Source organism: Glycine soja, chromosome 18 (assembly GCF_004193775.1).
Source record: "Glycine soja cultivar W05 chromosome 18, ASM419377v2, whole genome shotgun sequence".
Classification (NCBI taxonomy): domain Eukaryota; kingdom Viridiplantae; phylum Streptophyta; class Magnoliopsida; order Fabales; family Fabaceae; genus Glycine; species Glycine soja.
In genome coordinates this window covers 42,822,926-42,841,878 of record NC_041019.1, presented here as the reverse complement: position 1 = coordinate 42,841,878, position 18,953 = coordinate 42,822,926, and the positions used below count along the sequence as shown (strand labels likewise).

Below are 18,953 nucleotides of genomic sequence, written 5' to 3'. Positions count from 1 at the left end.
TATTATTTTATTAAAAATTTAATGTAAAACAAAAATTTATTAAAAAATAAATATAAAAATTAAATATTTATTAAGTATCAAAAAAATATTTAAGTTATTTTTTATTAATTTTTATTTCTTTTGAAATTGATAGGAATATGGTGCATGTGTAGGGGATTAAGGGTACAAATGACATAATAGTTGTATCATCTATTTCTAAGATTAAAATGCACTTGAATGTATTACTAACATGTTACATGAAAAGGAACTAAGTTCATTAAGGTTTTCTTGCTATGGCATGCATGTTATCTGTCATGTAGTTTGTGGTGATGTTAAATAATACGGCAAACAACTTGTCTACAGTGACAACTCGATAGAATCCCTTTCTCATTTACTTTGGCTCCAAGAACATCGGTTGTGATAGTTACATCTCACCAAAATCTCGAGTTTTTTCTGCTGATAATGAACCTTCATTGGCGGTGGCTTTGGGGTCTCAAATCATTTTAAACTTGTGGTAAAAAAGAGTCCAATCAAATTGATTTGTACATGTTATATAAGGGATATACCCTTTTAATCAATGCAGAAAAACAACTAATAGGAAACAGGAGTTAAGAATTGCATGATGACTTGAAAAGTGCATAACCTTTCTTTGACGTGCAATGAGTTTTACTTATTTGGCTTTTCACTTTTTCTATGATACTAAATTTACTAACAAGTTCCTTTTTACTTGAACACCACTCTAGAGTTGTTCTAACAACTGATCCCATTTAAAAAAATGAGAAAAAACACACCTGAAGATCTTATGGAGACTTTACATATTGCAACAACCACATGGTATCATTCCTCTATAAATTACAAATCAATGAACTCTGTTGTATTCACAGTTCAGACTAAAACAGTGTTTAAAGATTACATTTTCTGTCTTGCACTCTCTAGAACAAAGAGATATGGGTGCTCCTCCGATTCAATCATTTGCATTGCCAGCAATGTTTCTATTCTCATTGATCATCATACCCCAGCTTGCACTAGGGGGCATCACCAGGCACTACCATTTTGATGTAAATCTCAAATGGACTTGATATCTTCACCTAGTTTACTGCTGTTTTGAAAAAGACAAACATTTCTATTGCACATTCTTTTAGTATACTTTACCTTGTCTATTTGCTTTGTTTCTAATAATGGCTAGGCCTTGTGACGTAGATAAAGTACCAAAATGTATCACGACTTTGCCATACAAAGAGCGTGGTCACAGTGAATGGTCAGTTTCCTGGGCCACGCATTGTAGCTAGGGAGGGTGACCGTCTTCTTATCAAAGTGACTAGCCATGTTCAGAACAATATCTCCATCCATTGGTAAATTAATTTTTAAAATTCTTAGTTAAAAAGAAATTGAACATATAATATATTTTGTGAATTGAACTTATTTTCATGTGTTTAAAAAACTTGGTTACCATCCAACTAGGCATGGCATTCGACAGCTTCGATCAGGTTGGGCTGATGGACCTGCCTATGTGACTCAGTGCCCCATTCAAACAGGCCAAAGTTACGTCTACAATTACACCATTGTTGGCCAGAGAGGCACTCTCTTTTGGCATGCCCACATTTCATGGTTAAGATCAACTCTCTATGGTCCTATCATCATTCTTCCCAAGCAAGGAGCTCCATATCCTTTTACCAAACCTTACAAGGAAGTTCCCGTCATCTTTGGTAATAAGAAAGTGACTGTGACATCATACCATAGTGTTCCTATATTTACCTTAATGTACTTAGGAGTGACCTATCTTTAACATGCATATAACAACATATTTCAGGAGAATGGTGGAATACAGATCCTGAGGCAGTCATAACACAGGCATTGCAAACAGGTGGAGGACCAAATGTGTCTGATGCCTACACTATTAATGGTCTTCCAGGGCCATTGTATAACTGTTCCGCTAAAGGTATATATATCATGTGCTAATAAAAAATACAGTAACCCAATAATACTTCGTTTTATGTGATTACTAGTGGTTAAGACCTAAGACCATAAGCTTATGAATTAAAATTGGATATGTTATGAATATATATGAAAATATTGTTCTTTTGCAGATACATTCAAGTTAAAGGTCAAGCCAGGGAAGACATACCTTCTCCGTTTGATCAATGCTGCACTCAATGACGAACTCTTCTTCAGCATTGCAAATCACACCCTCACAGTGGTTGATGTCGATGCAATTTATGTTAAGCCATTTGACACTGACACTATTCTCATTGCCCCTGGACAAACCTCCAATGTTCTTCTCAAAACCAAATCTCACTATCCTAATGCCACATTCTTCATGAGTGCTAGACCATATGCGACTGGCCAGGGTACTTTTGACAACTCAACTGTGGCTGCTATCCTTGAATATGAAGTTCCACCACATTTTGTTCACTCAACAACTTCAGTCAAGAAGCTTTCACTCTTCAAGCCCATCCTCCCTGCCCTTAATGACACTTCTTTCGCAACAAACTTCGCCAACAAGCTTCATAGCTTAGCAAGTGCTCAGTTTCCTGCCAATGTACCCCAGAAAGTTGACAAGCACTTTTTCTTCACAGTGGGCCTTGGCACAACTCCCTGCCCTCAAAATCAAACTTGTCAAGGACCCACCAATGCAACAAAATTTGCAGCATCAGTGAACAATGTCTCTTTTATACAACCAACCACTGCACTTCTTCAAGCCCACTTCTTTGGTCAATCCAATGGAGTTTACTCCCCTTACTTTCCTATTAGTCCATTGGTTCCATTTAACTATACAGGCACTCCACCAAACAATACCATGGTGAGCAATGGGACAAAGGTTGTGGTTCTTCCCTTCAACACAAGTGTAGAACTAGTGATGCAGGACACCAGCATTCTTGGTGCTGAAAGTCACCCTCTCCATTTGCATGGCTTTAACTTCTTTGTTGTTGGTCAAGGTTTTGGTAACTTTGATCCAAAGAAGGACCCTGTAAACTTCAATCTTGTTGATCCTGTTGAAAGGAACACAGTTGGTGTCCCATCTGGTGGATGGGTTGCTATCAGATTCCTAACTGATAACCCAGGTACTAGTGATTAATTCCCTCTTGTCATCACTTTCCAATGTTGTAGGCTTTTACTTATTTGAAACGGTTCCTTAATTTGCCATCCACATAAAATATTTAAAATATAAATAAAGAAAGAATGAGCTACTATTCTAACATAGAAATAGTTGTGAACTTGTGATGATATTGAGCAACATAGAGTCATACACACAACAAAAAACATTGGACATAATAGGACTGAATTTTTCATTACTTTTGTGATTTGAACCTTTTGGATTTTACTGTAAATTATGTATGCAGGGGTATGGTTCATGCATTGCCATCTTGAAGTCCACACCAGCTGGGGTCTGAAAATGGCTTGGATTGTATTGGATGGAAAACTTCCAAATCAGAAGCTGCTTCCACCACCAGCTGATCTTCCAAATTGTTAATTATTCACTAGAAATTGCGATCATAACTTGTTTTTTACTATGTTTTTTGTGTTTTTATCTTTTTCCGGGTTTTTTCTTCTTTTTTCTCCTTTGAATGGCCCGGCATTCTTCATGGGCTAACTGACTACTACTGGCATATTTTCCCTCGGGAAAAGAGTAAAACGGTGTAATGTATCAAGATTTATGAAAAATATCAAATTTATTCTCAATATTGTAACTTTCTTTTTTCATTTGGCTTAAATAGTAAATTGCTCTATATAAGTTAGCATTTTTTTCATTTTTTGTTTAAGTTTATTTTTTTAATTTTAGTTGATGTAAATTGACAGTTTTTTCAATTTGCTTATGATGCCGTATGTGCATATTACTGACTTTCATGTAAGAACTATGGATGTTAGTCAACTCTCTCCACAAGAGGTAATGAAAGTGAAAAGTGCACAAGGGAAAGCCAATCAAATTGGAATCCATTAATACCATTTTACTCCAACTTCATTTAGACAAGAAAAACCTATTTAGATGTGTTTCTATTTACATTCAAGTTTTTCTGGGCAGGATTGATTTTTTTTTTTTTTTTGGTATATCGTGATCGAAGATTGAGATGTAACTATTGTTCTGTGAGAATGGGTTTGAGATAAGGTTTTGAAACGTTAAAATAAAGAAGAGGAATGAACTGTGGTTAGTAAGTTGCTAATAGACTCCAATTAAAAAATATACGAATATATTAGCAAATCGCATACGATAAATATCACGATGTATGATTGAATGGAAGTATAACAACTTAAACTTACAAGACAACATTCTAATAATCAAAATTTGAAGTACGACAATATGGAAGCGTTGAATGAAATTACAGGAAAGGTTCAACGATCGATATAAGAGTAAAAATTGCACACGCCAGCACCTTGTGTATATATTTGTTTAATTTCTATGCATATACTGTTGGTGGCGGCTGTAGCATTGGTCAACACACAATTGAAAATCACGGTGCTTCCTTCAACTGATAGCTCTAGAATTATATTAAATATTCATTCATTCATTGCATTAGTAAGACATCATAGGAGTTTTATATTTCTAGGTGCAGATCTAATTAACTTGTTATGCTAATTACAGAATTTGCTTTTCCTATTTAGGTCATTAAAATAAATAAATACTAAACGGCATATGGAGGATGAGGTCATCAAATACGTCAATGCAGCAGGCAGCAGACAGCAAACAGCTCCCACTCTTCAACTTATAAAAATTAAATAGCCTTAATTAAGCCTTTTCAAGACACGTGAGTCCCAAATTTCGTTTGTGAGACATGCTAGGCACAATTTTTGTTATTCCTATCTTATCTTAACATTGTTTCTTGGAGTTGATTGAGATGGCAGTGCAACCTGAAATTGAGCATCCCAGGAAGGCCTATGGATGGGCAGCTAGGGATACATCTGGTGTTCTCTCCCCTTTTTGGTTCTCTAGAAGGTTATTCATTCTACTCTCAATCTATGCCTTACTTAAAATAGGATTTTGTTTGACTTAAAATAGGAGTATAAACTATCCAAAAATAACCCTCACTACTATACAAACTACCTAAAACAGGGTAAAGTCATTACATCATAAATACTACAAATAGAAATGTCTCAGGCTAAACAGCTTTAGTATATTATTCGTTGATATAGTCTTTTATCTTCATAGAAATTAAATTTTAGTATAAACATTAGAAATTTATACATCTTAATTCTCTCAAACAAGATCTTAGATTTAAGTATTATGAATAAAAAACATAATTTGGAGGTGAGACACTTCTAAAAGTGATTAGTCAACTGATTATTCAATACAAATTTATTATAAATAAAATTGATAAATATTTCGTACCAATATCATTAAAAATATCTAATATTAACGACAATTTTTCAGCATAAAAAAATTAAATTATATTATTAATGTAAATGTTAATATGATGTTTACTATATCTATATTAATAATTAACTTAAATATATTTTGCTCTAATAAATATTTAATTTTTGAGTTTGTTTTTTAATAAATTTCTGTTTTGTGTTGAGTTTCTAATATAATAATAATTTTAATTTTGGTCCTTGATACTTTTTTTAGTTCTTGATAAATTAATGAATTTTGTGTTTATTTTTTAATAAATTATTTTCATTTGTTATTAGTCGGGACTAAAAAATTCACTAATTTATTAGGATCCAAAACAAACTTAACTAATTTATCGGTGAGAACTTAAAAAAATATCAAGGATCAAAATAAAATTATTATTTTATTACGGATTCAACGCAAAACAAAAATTTATTAGAACATAAACACAAAAATCAAGTATTTACCAAATCAAGTATTTATTAGAGATAAAAATATATTTAACTCCTAATAATTTAATTTATGATACGCAGAGGTTATATTAATATAGAAATTCCTAATTCTTATCAATGTTTTTTTTTTACTGAAATGCTTAACATTTTTTACTCATTAATAAATGATATTCTTGTAATGAAAGTTTACTTCATTTTCATGTTGGGTAGACAAAATTTATTTGTAACACAAAATGTTCTCGAGCTTTGTTAAATTATGAAACTATCAAAATGGGTGTTAGATTGAAAATAAAAACATTTGCAAGGAATCACTAGAACTTTAGTGAATTTTTACATTTATTACCGAAAGTTTCATTTTTAAGATATTACTCATCTTATGTTAGTAATTCTTCATTAAGTTTAATTCCCAATTTAGCAATTTCATAGATCTAGGAACTATATGTTTTAGGTGTGTATTATTTATTTATTTATTATTTTATCTTACAATTTAAATCAACATAAATATTATTAATTTAAATGATTAATAAATTATTAGTTTGAATGGTATTGAACTTATCTCTAGAGCAAGATTTTTGAGTTTTATGGATGGAAGAAATATTGTTGACAAGAAAAGATCTTACTAAAAGTTATCAGTCAAATTTTTATCAAAAATTAATTATTAATAAAATTAGTAGATAATTTACACCAATGGATAAAAAAAAAAATTGTAATAAGATCTCTAGTTAGTCATCACCAAATATTTCCAGTTGTGTTGTAAACTTATGTTCTGCACCCGCCTAAATAAGAAGTTATTGTTTATTATTACGATGCCAATCATTAGTTAGTTTAAACAAAATAAGGGCATCTAAAATGGTCTCTTTGAACCACAGGAAAACAGGGGAGAAAGACGTGACATTTAAAGTGTTGTATTGTGGAGTATGCCACTCGGACCTTCACAAGTTGAAAAATGAATGGAGTGATTCCATCTATCCCCTTGTCCCTGGGTATATGATTTCTACTTTTTAACAATGTTTTTGTCTCTTGACAATAATGCTCTTTATTAATTAAGTGTAAGAAAGCTTGAAGTGCCTGAGATTGAGTTAATGATAATGGATGAACAAATTACAGCCGTGAGATTGTTGGAGAAGTGACAGAGGTGGGAAGCAAAGTAGACAAGTTCAAGGTTGGAGACAAAGTAGCTGCGGGATGCTTGGTTGGGTCCTGCCACTCATGCCAAAACTGTGTCAACAATCTTGAGAATTATTGCCAACAAGTGATTCCCACATATGGTGCAAAGTATGTGGATGGCACCATCACATATGGGGGATTCTCAGACTTCATGGTAGCAGATGAGCACTTTGTTGTCAACATTCCAAGTGCCCTACCTCTTGATGCTGCAGCTCCTCTCCTTTGTGCAGGGATCACAGTGTATGGTCCTTTGAGATATTTTGGGCTTGACAAACCTGGCATGCATCTGGGTGTGGTTGGTCTTGGTGGACTAGGCCATCTGGCTGTCAAATTTGCAAAAGCCCTTGGCTTGAAGGTCACTGTCATCAGTACCTCTCCTAAAAAGAAAAATGAAGCCATACAACATCTTGGAGCTGATTTTTTTGTGGTCAGTAGAGACCAAGATCAAATGCAGGTGCCTATTACTAATTAATGTTAATATTTTTTTTTATTTGACAACATGATTTTAAAAAATGGTTTCAGATTGTGATTTTGATGGCAAAGCCACAAATTTTAAGTTTCCACAACCGAAATGCGACTCATGGCCAGTCCAAGGCTAATTGATTCCAACATTGGATCCTTGAGTCAATTATATCGAATAGGGAGTACTTAACTGATCCGTATGACTTTATTTTTAGGAAAAAAGTTTAAAATTTTCATATCATACCTAAAACAAGTCTATATATTATTATTATTATTATATATTTTTGTTTATTTAATTTATTATTACTAATATTATTTGTTATGTCTTAAATAATTTATTATACTTTTATTACTATTATTATTAGTTAATTATATTTTATTATTACTGTTATTATTTATTGATAATATTTTATTATAGTTTATTTATTATATTATATGTTTTGATTAATTTTTTTTTATCACATGCATGCCCAATAAACCAAATAAAAAAGAGAATAGAAATAATAATAAACACTTGGCCCACATGTCCCATTTAACTTGCTAGCCTAATTCATCTAATAAGCTTCGTGCTATGCTGCTACACTAGTACTGCGCCGCACTGCCGTTGCATTTTATTGAAAGTGAAACAATTTGAAGTTTGAAGATGGATGACTCATTTTGAAAGGTTTGGTGGTGACGGCGCAACTGTTTTCTGACGATGGCGTGGGCGCTTTTTTGATGACTGTGTGTGGACCTTGTTTGACGACAACGCAGAAGCTGTCCGACAACGATTTAGAAGCCCTCCGGTGACGGAGCGAACACTTTCCGGTAAACAGCATAGTCGCATCTATTGATTTTCTTATTTTTGTTTTCTTATGCACGAACCGGTTCGGCCGTTTTGCTGGTTTAACCGCTTAACGGCCGGGTTGCACCGGTTGCTACCGGTTCAATTGCATGAATGATCCAAAGTCCAACCCTGGTGCCCCTCCGGTTCCCGGTCCAACTGGTTCCGGTCAGACCAGTCTAATTTTTAAAACATTACATGTAGGCTAAAAGGTCCCATATATTATTTTATTCTTTAAAGTAAAAATAAGTTTCTCAAATTTTGTTTTAGGCTTTACCTTTTTATGGTTCGATCCTACTTTAATTTTGGCCACTTTTATCAATAATTTTTTGTAATATCTAGAAACAAAATAAAATCATAATTGCGAAGGCAAGCCTGGTTGTAACTTAAAAACTTGTTTGATAGTTTTCTAAGGTAAAAATAGATTTTGTTAACACCAATCACTGAATTGATTTTAAGAAACTAAAAGTTAAAATTTTTTATTTTAAAAAAATAAATAAAGGTTGGCATTAACAAAACCATTGAAAAAAATATTTTACCTGAAACAATATATGCCAAACATGCATGCGTCTACACAAGAAATAATAAATGGATAACTTATGTTGGTCTTTTGTTTTTTGATGAAAACTTATGATGTTCTTCTGTAACTATATATGTAGGCTGCAATGTGCACCTTGGATGGTATAATTGATACTGTTTCTGCAGTCCACCCTCTCATGCCCTTGATTGATCTATTGAAGTCTCATGGGAAACTAGTAGCTGTTGGGGCACCGGAGAAACCTCTGGAATTGCTTCTCCCACCTTTAATTTTGGGTAAGAATACAAAAAAGTATTTTCACTGATTCATGTTCCATTTGTCATTCACTTGAAGGCAGAGTTCATAAGGATAGAACAACCAAGCACATGAATTATTTTATCTCATTTCGTTGCAAGGAAAGACACAACTTTTTCACACCTAAAACATTTTCTTTTCCTAAATCTAATTATTATAATGAGTAATTAATCTTAATAATCATTAAATTTTTAAAAAATAAATGGTAAGGATAAGAAGTAACTTTATTAAAGTTACTCTTAGGGTAACGATCCTAAATAACTCTTCAAGAATTATTCATCATCTTCATCATTCTTATTTTTTTAAAATCTGATGATTATAGTGAATAGTTAATCTTAACAATTAAATTTCAAGAAAATAAATTATTAGGATAAAAAGTATCTTTTTTAAAATTATTCTTTGAGTAAGTTGATGTCTCTTCATATTTAATAACAATATTTTTTTTTCAAATTATAAATTTAGATTATACTATTATAAATGAACAATTAAAACTGATAGTTAATCATGACATGATTACTGAAAAAAGTCAAGTAAATTTATCTTTTAATCTTAAATATTCTAAGACTTGTATTAGGACTATCTAGTTTTTTTTTTTTTTTTTTTTATTGATTCCATGACCAAATACACATGTTTACCTTTCTATGTATACAGAAGGAATTAATTTACTCAAAAATAACTCTTTTAGATTTATTCATCATTTTTACTATTTATTTTTTTAAAAATTTAATGATTATAATAAGTAATTAATCTTAACCATTAGATTTCAAGAAAATCAATGATTAGGATGAAGAATAACTATTTTTAAAGTTACTTTTAGAGCAACTTAGTCTCTCCTCTCATATATATATATATATATATATATATATATATATATATATATATATATATATATGTTTGACTATTTAATCATAATCATGTTGGCAAGGAGCATACATAATTTCTTTTAATAAAAATAGTTCTAATAACAGAAATTTATTTGTGGAATTTTCACCATCTTTTTTCTATGCTACTTGTTTGTTGTGAGAGGAGGATGTTTTTAGTATAGAATGCATGTTGCATCCTTTGAAGATTAAAAGTTAAAACCGAGTATCATGCATTATTGGTAGGGAGAAAAAGTATAGCGGGTAGTTACATTGGAGGAATCAAGGAGACACAAGAAATGATTAATTTCGCTGCTGAACACAATGTTAGACCGGAAATTGAAGTAATTCCTATGGATTATGTGAACACAGCAATGGAGCGTCTCCAGAAAGCCGACGTTAAATATCGATTTGTGATTGACATTGGATACACATTGAAGCCACACTATTAGTTTTGGGCCGAGTCAAAAAACAGAGAATGACCATTGACCAAGGGAAGGGAACACTACAATAATACAAAGCACTCTTAAGGATGTTTAATATTCCTTGTGTTATTCTCCTAGATCTTTTGTATCCATTTTTATTTTGAATAAAGGGAACAGAATAATTGCATTCACTAATTTTGGTGTGCCATATCCATGTTATATATATTATGGGAAACATGCATTTGAGAACTGGTTTTTCATATATTTTTTTTTAAATAAAAAAATAGAAGTTAGTGAATGATTTATAAAGATAATTATAAGAATAAAATGGTAACTTATATATATATGAATGTAGTTATAGGGATAAAATAAATATAAAAATGTGTATATAAAAAACACTATTTCCTTTATATATAATTATAGATATGTGTCTCAAATATTTTGTGTTTCAGAAAATAGATAAATAGATATAACGCTTTGATTTTTTGCCTGTTGTGCTTCTATAGCTATTAAATACAAACTTATACATTGTCAATACACATTTTTTTACTTTATCAACCAATCAAAAATCATATTAGGTATGACTTTTAAATAATTTTGATTAAAATGTGATTTTCTTCTCTTTATTTTTTATTTTTTATAATTTGTAATTTTTATTTTTCTATTTTAAAATTAAATTCTCCTACTTTGAAAAATCAATAATTTTAGTACCTCGGTTCAAATTAAGGTCAAATTAATATGTTAACCATTAATTCTAATGTTTACTCATATTATTGGAAAGAAAATTACTCTTAAATTTTTTTCCCATTAATTTTCTTCATACCATCCTTTGCCCTCCAATTTTTTCAGCAATGTTTTCAGCTCTGTTTCTTGTACCTCTCCTCTATTCCCATCCTCCTTTTCCCTTCCATCTATATCTAAATCCTCAATTTTCTGGTTGGAATTGTAATTCTCCACAACCCAAATAGTGTAAATAGTTTGCAACACAAAAAAAAAAAAAAACACCAAGAAATCGTATTTGAAGACATATGCTACAAAACCGTATTTAAAATGTGAGAAGAACTGTTGGGGAGGTGATGGCGCAGTTTTGAAACCTCTTAAACACTTTTGTTTCTCCTTTTTTTATCCCAAAAAATAACCCCCTAATTTCGTTTTGAGGTTCGACCTGTCAAAAAATAAAGATTCCTAATTTATTGATCGCAATTTCTTGACAAGAACTGACGATGTTGGTTGCGATGTTGAAACTGAGGTTCTGAAATTTGATAATTGTTGACATTTAGGTTCAGAAGTTTCCCAATTTCTTCTAATGTTTTTATGGAGGAAGATAGCTGGGTGTGGATCGCCTTAGCTAGAGACGATGACGTGATGCCAATGACTTTGTTGAAGGCAAGTTTCCGGGTGACTATGATGTTGGATAGGTGTAAAGAGGATTAATGGAAAAAAGTTGAAGAGTAATTTTCTCTCATACAATTAAAAGTCAACATTTTAATTTCAACTAAAGTACTAAAATTGACTTGATGTTTTGAAATAAAGAAATTAAATATCTCAATTTTAAAATAAAAGAACTAATATTACAAATTTTAAAAAATAAAATAGACTAAATTTACATTTTAACTGATAATTTTTATAAAAGTCAATAAATTTATTATATGAAAGTGTAAAAATCTTTTACATTAATATTGCATCAACTATTTACTCAATGAAAACAAATTGTTTTCTTCCTTTTATGAATGATTTTGTATAGTACACTAGGTTTGACTATATTGTCTTCTAATTCGATCAACATGTAGCTTCGCTTCACCTTGGTTTTTCCCCGTTATGGGGTCCAGTGAAACACAACTTTTGATTTTTTTTTTCTTTGCAATTAATTTTCCATTGTACAACTATACTTCACTCATTGCTATTGACAAAGACGAATTTCTGTTAGGGTTCTTGCTAAATTTGTTCTTTGGTTTTTTAGCTATGTAGAGCCTAACAAACGCTTCCTCCTTTTTGGGGGCGGTTTGCATAAAGTATCCAGAGAACGAGACAAAGCAAGACACCAATTGAAATTAGGCCCAATCCTACATTGATAACCTTAAGATAATGGTTCAATGGAGGACAGTAACGTGAAGTAATTTCTTTGAATGTGTGCCTCACAAAATTGCAATTCTGAAGGCTAAGTAAAAGTGGAGTATAATGTTCCAATGCGTAACTTTCGTTAACTACTTGTACTAACTCCAAGTAAATCTCTGGGGTCACCCTTCCAATAGTGGTGCAAACACCATATTCAGATGTCTTACATTCATACCTCTTCCAAACCTGTAAAAAGTTCCAAAAAGGAATTTGATGAATTGTTTGTAAGCCATTGGAAAGAATAGAAATTAAAAAGGACAAAACCTAGATGCAATTCTTTAGGTGTTTTTAATGTTGTTCTCCTCTTAGAATTGGAATTTCATCTTGATAATTTGGATAATAAATGTTTACATTAAAAGTCAGCATATGTTTCCAACACAAAACTCTAATTTTGATTGAAGAACGGCATCAAAAGCATGTAAGGAATTGCATATAAGTTTTGTCCAAGTAAAAGCTATAACAAATATAAAAGAAATTCAAATCTTACAAGAGTAATTTTGGCGATACCACTTCTCATCAATAACTTTAGTTCAATGACATGAAGAAATCAATTATATAACACATTTGTAGTTTAACTGTAAAGTATTATTTCTTACTCAATGATGCTGCTATAGAATCACTAACAAGCCTAGGTTTAAGATGTAAGACTGCCAGTAGAACTTTTCAATCACCAAAAGGGGTATGAAACTTAAAGCTGATGATTATTGGACCAACCTCCGACGAACAAAAAATGAATAATTCTAAATTCCCATATAATATTAAGTGCATGTCATGTTTTCGATAATTATTTTCATTTAAAACTTTCCTTTTCAAAAGTGATTGATCAATTTTCAAAATAATTTTTAAGTTTTTATAATAGGTGCCTAGTTCAATTTTCATTAAAAAAAAGTGATTGATCTACACACAAGTCATTTCCCTCTCAAATTTCAAAAGTGAACAAAGAAAAAGTATACCAATGAAGCATTGGCCGAGGAAACTTCTTGAGGCGTACACTGGCGTTCTCGAAACTGAGAGTCAAAGGGATAGCACAAAGGTGGCATTGCAGGTCCAGATTGATTGTAATAATTCATACTACCTTGTGCTGGACTTGCATCTGCAGTGTCATAGATGAAACGGTTGACAATACTAACAATGTTGGTAACAACTTGTTTACTCTGAAAAAGTGTCTTGTTTGTGGTTCTCTGATCAACACATGGAAGTATATTGCTAAGAGCAGATTCAGCATGCGGATTCTCCACCCATTCTCCCATGGCCATGCATGTGTCACAAATTGCACTATAATAATTGACAAAAGAAATAAATTCTAGATAATTGAATTTCAACAAGTTAAGAAAGGTTATAGCTAGTTCATTCTTAATGAGTAAGTTAGATTGATCTCACACCCAACGCCCTTACTTATTAAGGATTGTGAACACTCCACAAAGAATGAATGTGGTTGCAACCAATAGCCATCCACTGATAACAAATCTGCAATGAATTATTAAAATATGAAAAGGGTCCTTGAGACAGAAGCAATAAGCAAAGGTGTTATCATAAGTCATAACTTACACGAGGATTGCGTGTTGATATCCAAGGATAGACAGGACTGAAGAAAACATATAATTAAATTATGAGAAAGAAAGAATGTAATTATAAATTTTGCTCAAGGTATTTAAGATGGTATCATCAATCAATACATACTTAACCCAATTAGAGCCAGTAGAAGCATCAATGCTGACATCATAATCAAAGCTAGACGCCTACAAAAATGGAAAAGTTTACTATATATGGATACCAAATGCCAATTGCCAATATTAAATTGTAATTGACAATTGAAAGTTTATGAAAGCATACGCAGCATTGAATACTTTTCGTATTTTAAAAGAATTTTCTTTTGTCTGCTCGGAAAGTGTATTTGCTGCAGAATTTAGATCCACATTCAATTTATCAATATCATCCATGATATTAGATGGAAGAAACATCTCTGCCACAGCGATAGTTTTGGCAAGCGCGAGATACTCTGTGACATTTCTTAGAGTCTGCACTGTGTAGTCTGACTGATTGACTACATAATGGAGGGTATCCACTGCCTCACCATGGAATTTATCCTGCCCAAAAGAAAGAACGATGCATCCAGTCCTGCAGAATTAAGAGAGGATTAAAAATGTTAAACTAGGCAACATTTACCTAAAGCTTGAATGGAATAATCAATGATTTTAAGTTCTGGTTCCAGGTGATTGGGATTTGATGATTTTTGTCAATGGACTTCTTTCAAGTGTCAACTTAAAAAATTTAGGCTAAATGCAACATTAAGTAGTAACTACACAAGAGACAGGTGAAACAAGATAGTGAAGGTACTTCTTGGCCCTAGATTTCTCTCTAATATTTTCCTTTTCCATTACCTGTGTTTTTTGAGTTCCAAACAATGTATTCACAGGAAACAAACTAGCAGATCTTAAATATGACCATCATTGGATAAACTTCTCCATAAACTTATAGGAGAAAAAAATAAAACAAGCTTCTCCGGTAAGCTAAAATTAAATTTGTCCGTGTTTCATGATGTAAATGATTTTATAAGACCAATCTATCATCAACTTAGGTATTTATTCATGAGTACAGATGATTAAACAACCAACTTGATATGTTTATGGTTAAAAAGCATAGGAAGGTGAGTATGAGGAAATAAAGCACTCTAATGAACTTTTAACAAAGAGACATAAATCCAAAGTTCAGAGAATTACGTTACAACACAGGTGAATAACAACAGCAACACAAACCAAATTCTTTGCAAACGATTTGAACCTTTATCCTTGATGTTAATTCCCCATCCGCAGCATAGATGAATCACAAGTGCCAAGCCAAATGAGATAAACCATAGGACAGCAAGGGTTAAACCAGCCACACCAGTGAATCCAACTGACTGAACATATAATAGTTAAAGGACTGATTAATTTAGTTGAAGTGAACACCAGAATTTGGAGGCTATTAGGAACAAGAGGGAAAATAAATTCTCTCAAAGAACAACATAACTGAACAAGAGTAGAAAAAAAAAACAATGCAAAGAAATTGCAAGTGGTTATGATTGTAATGTGCAAAGAACTATACTAGTGGGGCATGGAGAAATACAAATGTACTGAGAATCAAGTAAATATCAGTCATTTATCGTATTACTTCAGCATCAAGATTCACCATATTTACCATGCCTCAAGCGTGAGGAAAATTAATATTGCCTAGCTATAAAGATGTTTAATGATGCACAATGTCACAACTTCTCAACCCTTTTCTTTGGCTCAATTATTACATCTACAGATTTATCCTTCTATCATAAGAGCAGAAGAAAAAATGAAAAAGGTGAATAAGCAAACAAATAAAACAAGTTCAACCAGAACATCCTCCAAGTTCAATTCAACCCAACAGACCAAAGATCCAGAGCGGTCAGTAGGAGATGCAAGGAGAAAACATAACCCAATATCAAATATAATTGGGATAAGAAGATACATAATAATAAATCAGCTTCAGCCATTTCAGTACATGATGAAAAGGAATCATTGTACTTACGGCCCAGTAATGACGATTTGCAATGTCCCAACCACCTTGATAACGTCGAAATCCGTGTAGAATGTCAGGCCTATTGGTCCTGTTTGCTGCTAGCACAAGAGTACCCTTAGTTCTAGGACGTGCTGCTTGAGCTACTTGTGTGACGCCATTCTTCCATGGACCCAAATTCTGACCCCCTTAAAACAAAAAAGGACAAAAGGACAAGGTGAGAACAAAACACATTATATTTATGCGGACAAAACTTAGATGTAGTTCCTTAAATATTTTGATACTGTTCTTCAATTAGAATTCGAGTTTCACTGGATAATTAATATAATAAATGTCTGCATTAAAGGTTTCATAGATAATCGAGGTGAAAATCGAATTCAGAGACCAGTATCAAAAGTACCTACAGAAATCTGTCTAAATATAACACAAACACGCATAATCCAAATGCATAAACTGTGGAATGAGAAAGCTGCCTTGTTTTCCCACTGTGGAAGATGTCAAAATTCACGTAAGCATTTAGCAAAAAAATTGTCAATTTGATCGGCTTATGTGATCCAATTTTCTAGATACTATTAAATATGAAATAAAACATTAATAGTTGGTACGTTCACATTTTATTTATATTTATTTTCCCTTACGTTCCCATGTTTCAAAGAAACCCAACAATTATCAGAAAACAAGATCTGCAACTATAATTATTAACATGTTCACTATAATCAGGGTTACAGAAACATGTGCACGAGGCTCCAACCTAGGATAAACTTTATGGAATGTTTGGCTGACCCAGTTGGAGATAAAGCTGAAATCAAGTGAACAGAGAGTACTAGGGGGAAGATGAACAAGAGCAAATGAAACACGGTAGAGGGAACACACTTCATTGCTATAACAAAGTTCACTGTTTCATTTTGGATTCTTAGCTCAATTAGCCAAACTCTTAAAACATTAATCTAACATAGAGATTGAGCCAACATGGTGATGGTGTTTGTGTATTGTATTCTAACTAAAGAGTGGAACATTTATGGAAAGAGAGAAGGAAAGGGCACGTGGTGTGCTGTAGTGTAGTGATTAGGACTTAAAGGGATGGAAAACCAAAAAGGTGGGTGTGATTTAATTAAAAGAACTAGTTTAGTTCATTTTTTTACACTGATTAAAACCCACCGAGTTAAGTAAAGCAATGCCGCAACTTTTGAAAGTTGATGTGGTATTTACAATTTGCTTACATTTATCTTTACTGCCTTTTTGTTTTTTTATCTTTGTTTTATTATTTCTTTTGTTGCCTTTTGGTTTTCATTCATCCATTCATTTTTTTTAAGTTCTTAACTACTATCTTGGACTCCCTTAGTTCCAAATTACACGACTTTAAGCCTTTGGGAAAGATATTAAGAAATGTAATTAATTTATTGAATTTTTTAGAAAATATTAGAATAATTCTTAATATATTATTTATCTTTCTAATTAATTTACTCATTTAATTTTAGTATACGTTACTTCCACTGAGTATTGATTAAGGGTAGTCATGAAAAAAATATTTAATGCAACATGAATTATGTAAGATGACATTTATTTTGAAACAATTTTTTTTTTCTAAAACGTGTATAATCTCAAACTAAAGAAGTACTTAGGTAATATGATGAAAAAACAGGTCGTATTTTATGTTAATTATATATTTTTTATAACAACACAGATATTTGATGTTGTCCATAAATATTATATTAATTATATATTTTGATAATACAATCATTCATAGATGATTATTAGGGAGTCTAGTTACTTAATTTTATTTGGTACATAAATTATTGTAAATTTTTTGATACTATGTGTTTGATTTATATAGATAAAAAAATGTATAAATAATTAAAATTAAAATTTAATTAGTAGTCACTTCACTTGAACACTTTAAACAATTTTTTTTAATCTTAATTATTCAAATATATAATCTTCTGCTTTATATTTGTATATCTCACTTTTCAGAATAAGAAAAATTATACGTTGATGTGTTTCTTGTATATATATTTTAAAAATTTAAAAATCCTTAGGCATTTTCATTAAAAATATTATATATATATATATATATATATATATATATATATCAACAAAATTAATTATATTGCTAATATTCATCCATAATAATTATAATTATTATTATGATTATTTACTTCTTTAGAACTTTATTTATTATTTATATTATGTTGATTATAGTATTGTTAACATTATAATAAATAAATATATCTTATTTATATTTTGATATGTGATATGTGATATGTGACGTATCTGAATGTACACTACTATTTCTGACAAGTGATAACATTAATAAATGAAAATTATAAAAATAAAATGAGATTTTGCTTCTACTTCATGAAAAATGATATATGAATTAACTAATAAAGAAGTCTCAATCAAGAGTTATTTTCAATATTTTACATTAAATTCCATGTAGTACTGATTTTTCACGGTGAGTGATAGATTATGACAAAAAATATTCTGGAATGGTACTCACTACTTTCTTTAATGATACCAAAGAAGACACGTTCATCTTCCTTTCTGCCACGAAAAAGATATATAAATCTAGGATAACAATTTACAATGAATCAAAGGGAGAAACTAATATAAGTCCCTATCAAATAATGAATTAATCACCAACCTTAACCCCACGTTAGTGTATATGTTAGCTTCTAGCTTGGCTTATCTGTTGTTCTGAATTAGTTTGAAAGATCGTAAGGGGAAATCAACTACATGAGATAAAATAACTACAACTCTCAATATCTTTTTTGCTTTTCAAAAATTTATCAGGTAATGAACGTAAAATTTATTCTAATTTATTAATCATGTAATTAAGATTTTAAATTATACTCAATTTTAGAGGAAAAATATGTAATGTATTTTATATTTTAACATAAGAGGGGATGATGTTGTACTCACATTTCTTAAAAGATGAAAAAGTAATTACTTTAACATAAAGTTAAGTTAAATAAGCTAAACATGTGTTTCTT

General features: G+C 31.3%; 2 protein-coding genes and 1 pseudogene across 4 annotated transcripts; 2 read left to right on the top strand and 1 right to left on the bottom strand.

Annotated features, from left to right (window-relative positions):
• Positions 1 to 874: 874 nt before the first annotated feature.
• On the top strand, positions 875 to 3,660 carry LOC114395342 (laccase-17-like). Its single transcript, XM_028357092.1, has 6 exons — positions 875 to 1,037; positions 1,180 to 1,331; positions 1,441 to 1,685; positions 1,790 to 1,918; positions 2,067 to 3,041; positions 3,321 to 3,660. The coding sequence occupies exons 1-6, from the start codon at positions 927 to 929 to the stop codon at positions 3,449 to 3,451; spliced, it is 1,743 nt and encodes a 580-aa protein (XP_028212893.1). The 5' UTR covers positions 875 to 926; the 3' UTR covers positions 3,452 to 3,660.
• A 1,043-nt stretch (positions 3,661 to 4,703) lies between these two features.
• Positions 4,704 to 10,572, top strand: LOC114395343 (probable mannitol dehydrogenase). 3 transcript variants are annotated; one of them, XM_028357093.1, is made up of 5 exons: positions 4,707 to 4,909; positions 6,624 to 6,737; positions 6,862 to 7,375; positions 8,866 to 9,019; positions 10,145 to 10,572. In XM_028357093.1, the coding sequence occupies exons 1-5, from the start codon at positions 4,812 to 4,814 to the stop codon at positions 10,348 to 10,350; spliced, it is 1,086 nt and encodes a 361-aa protein (XP_028212894.1). In that variant the 5' UTR covers positions 4,707 to 4,811; the 3' UTR covers positions 10,351 to 10,572. The 3 variants fall into 3 exon arrangements, with proteins under 3 accessions (XP_028212896.1, XP_028212895.1, XP_028212894.1); XM_028357095.1 differs by lacking the exons at positions 8,866 to 9,019; positions 10,145 to 10,572 and adding an exon at positions 8,048 to 8,185 and having other exon boundaries at positions 4,704 to 4,909; XM_028357094.1 differs by lacking the exons at positions 8,866 to 9,019; positions 10,145 to 10,572 and adding an exon at positions 7,970 to 8,180 and having other exon boundaries at positions 4,704 to 4,909.
• A 1,514-nt stretch (positions 10,573 to 12,086) lies between these two features.
• LOC114395740 lies at positions 12,087 to 16,941 on the bottom strand (annotated as a pseudogene).
• Positions 16,942 to 18,953: the final 2,012 nt, after the last annotated feature.

Bases quoted from the DNA above. Each gene is read 5' to 3' on its own strand.
- LOC114395342 (XM_028357092.1), top strand. From the start codon at position 927: ATGGGTGCTCCTCCGATTCAATCATTTGCATTGCCAGCAATGTTTCTA. The intron at 1,686-1,789 runs GTAATAAGAAAG...AACATATTTCAG, and splicing joins GGAAGTTCCCGTCATCTTTG to GAGAATGGTGGAATACAGAT. The intron at 3,042-3,320 runs GTACTAGTGATT...TTATGTATGCAG, and splicing joins ATTCCTAACTGATAACCCAG to GGGTATGGTTCATGCATTGC.
- LOC114395343 (XM_028357093.1), top strand. From the start codon at position 4,812: ATGGCAGTGCAACCTGAAATTGAGCATCCCAGGAAGGCCTATGGATGG. The intron at 4,910-6,623 runs GTTATTCATTCT...TTTGAACCACAG, and splicing joins CCTTTTTGGTTCTCTAGAAG to GAAAACAGGGGAGAAAGACG. The intron at 6,738-6,861 runs GTATATGATTTC...AACAAATTACAG, and splicing joins ATCTATCCCCTTGTCCCTGG to CCGTGAGATTGTTGGAGAAG.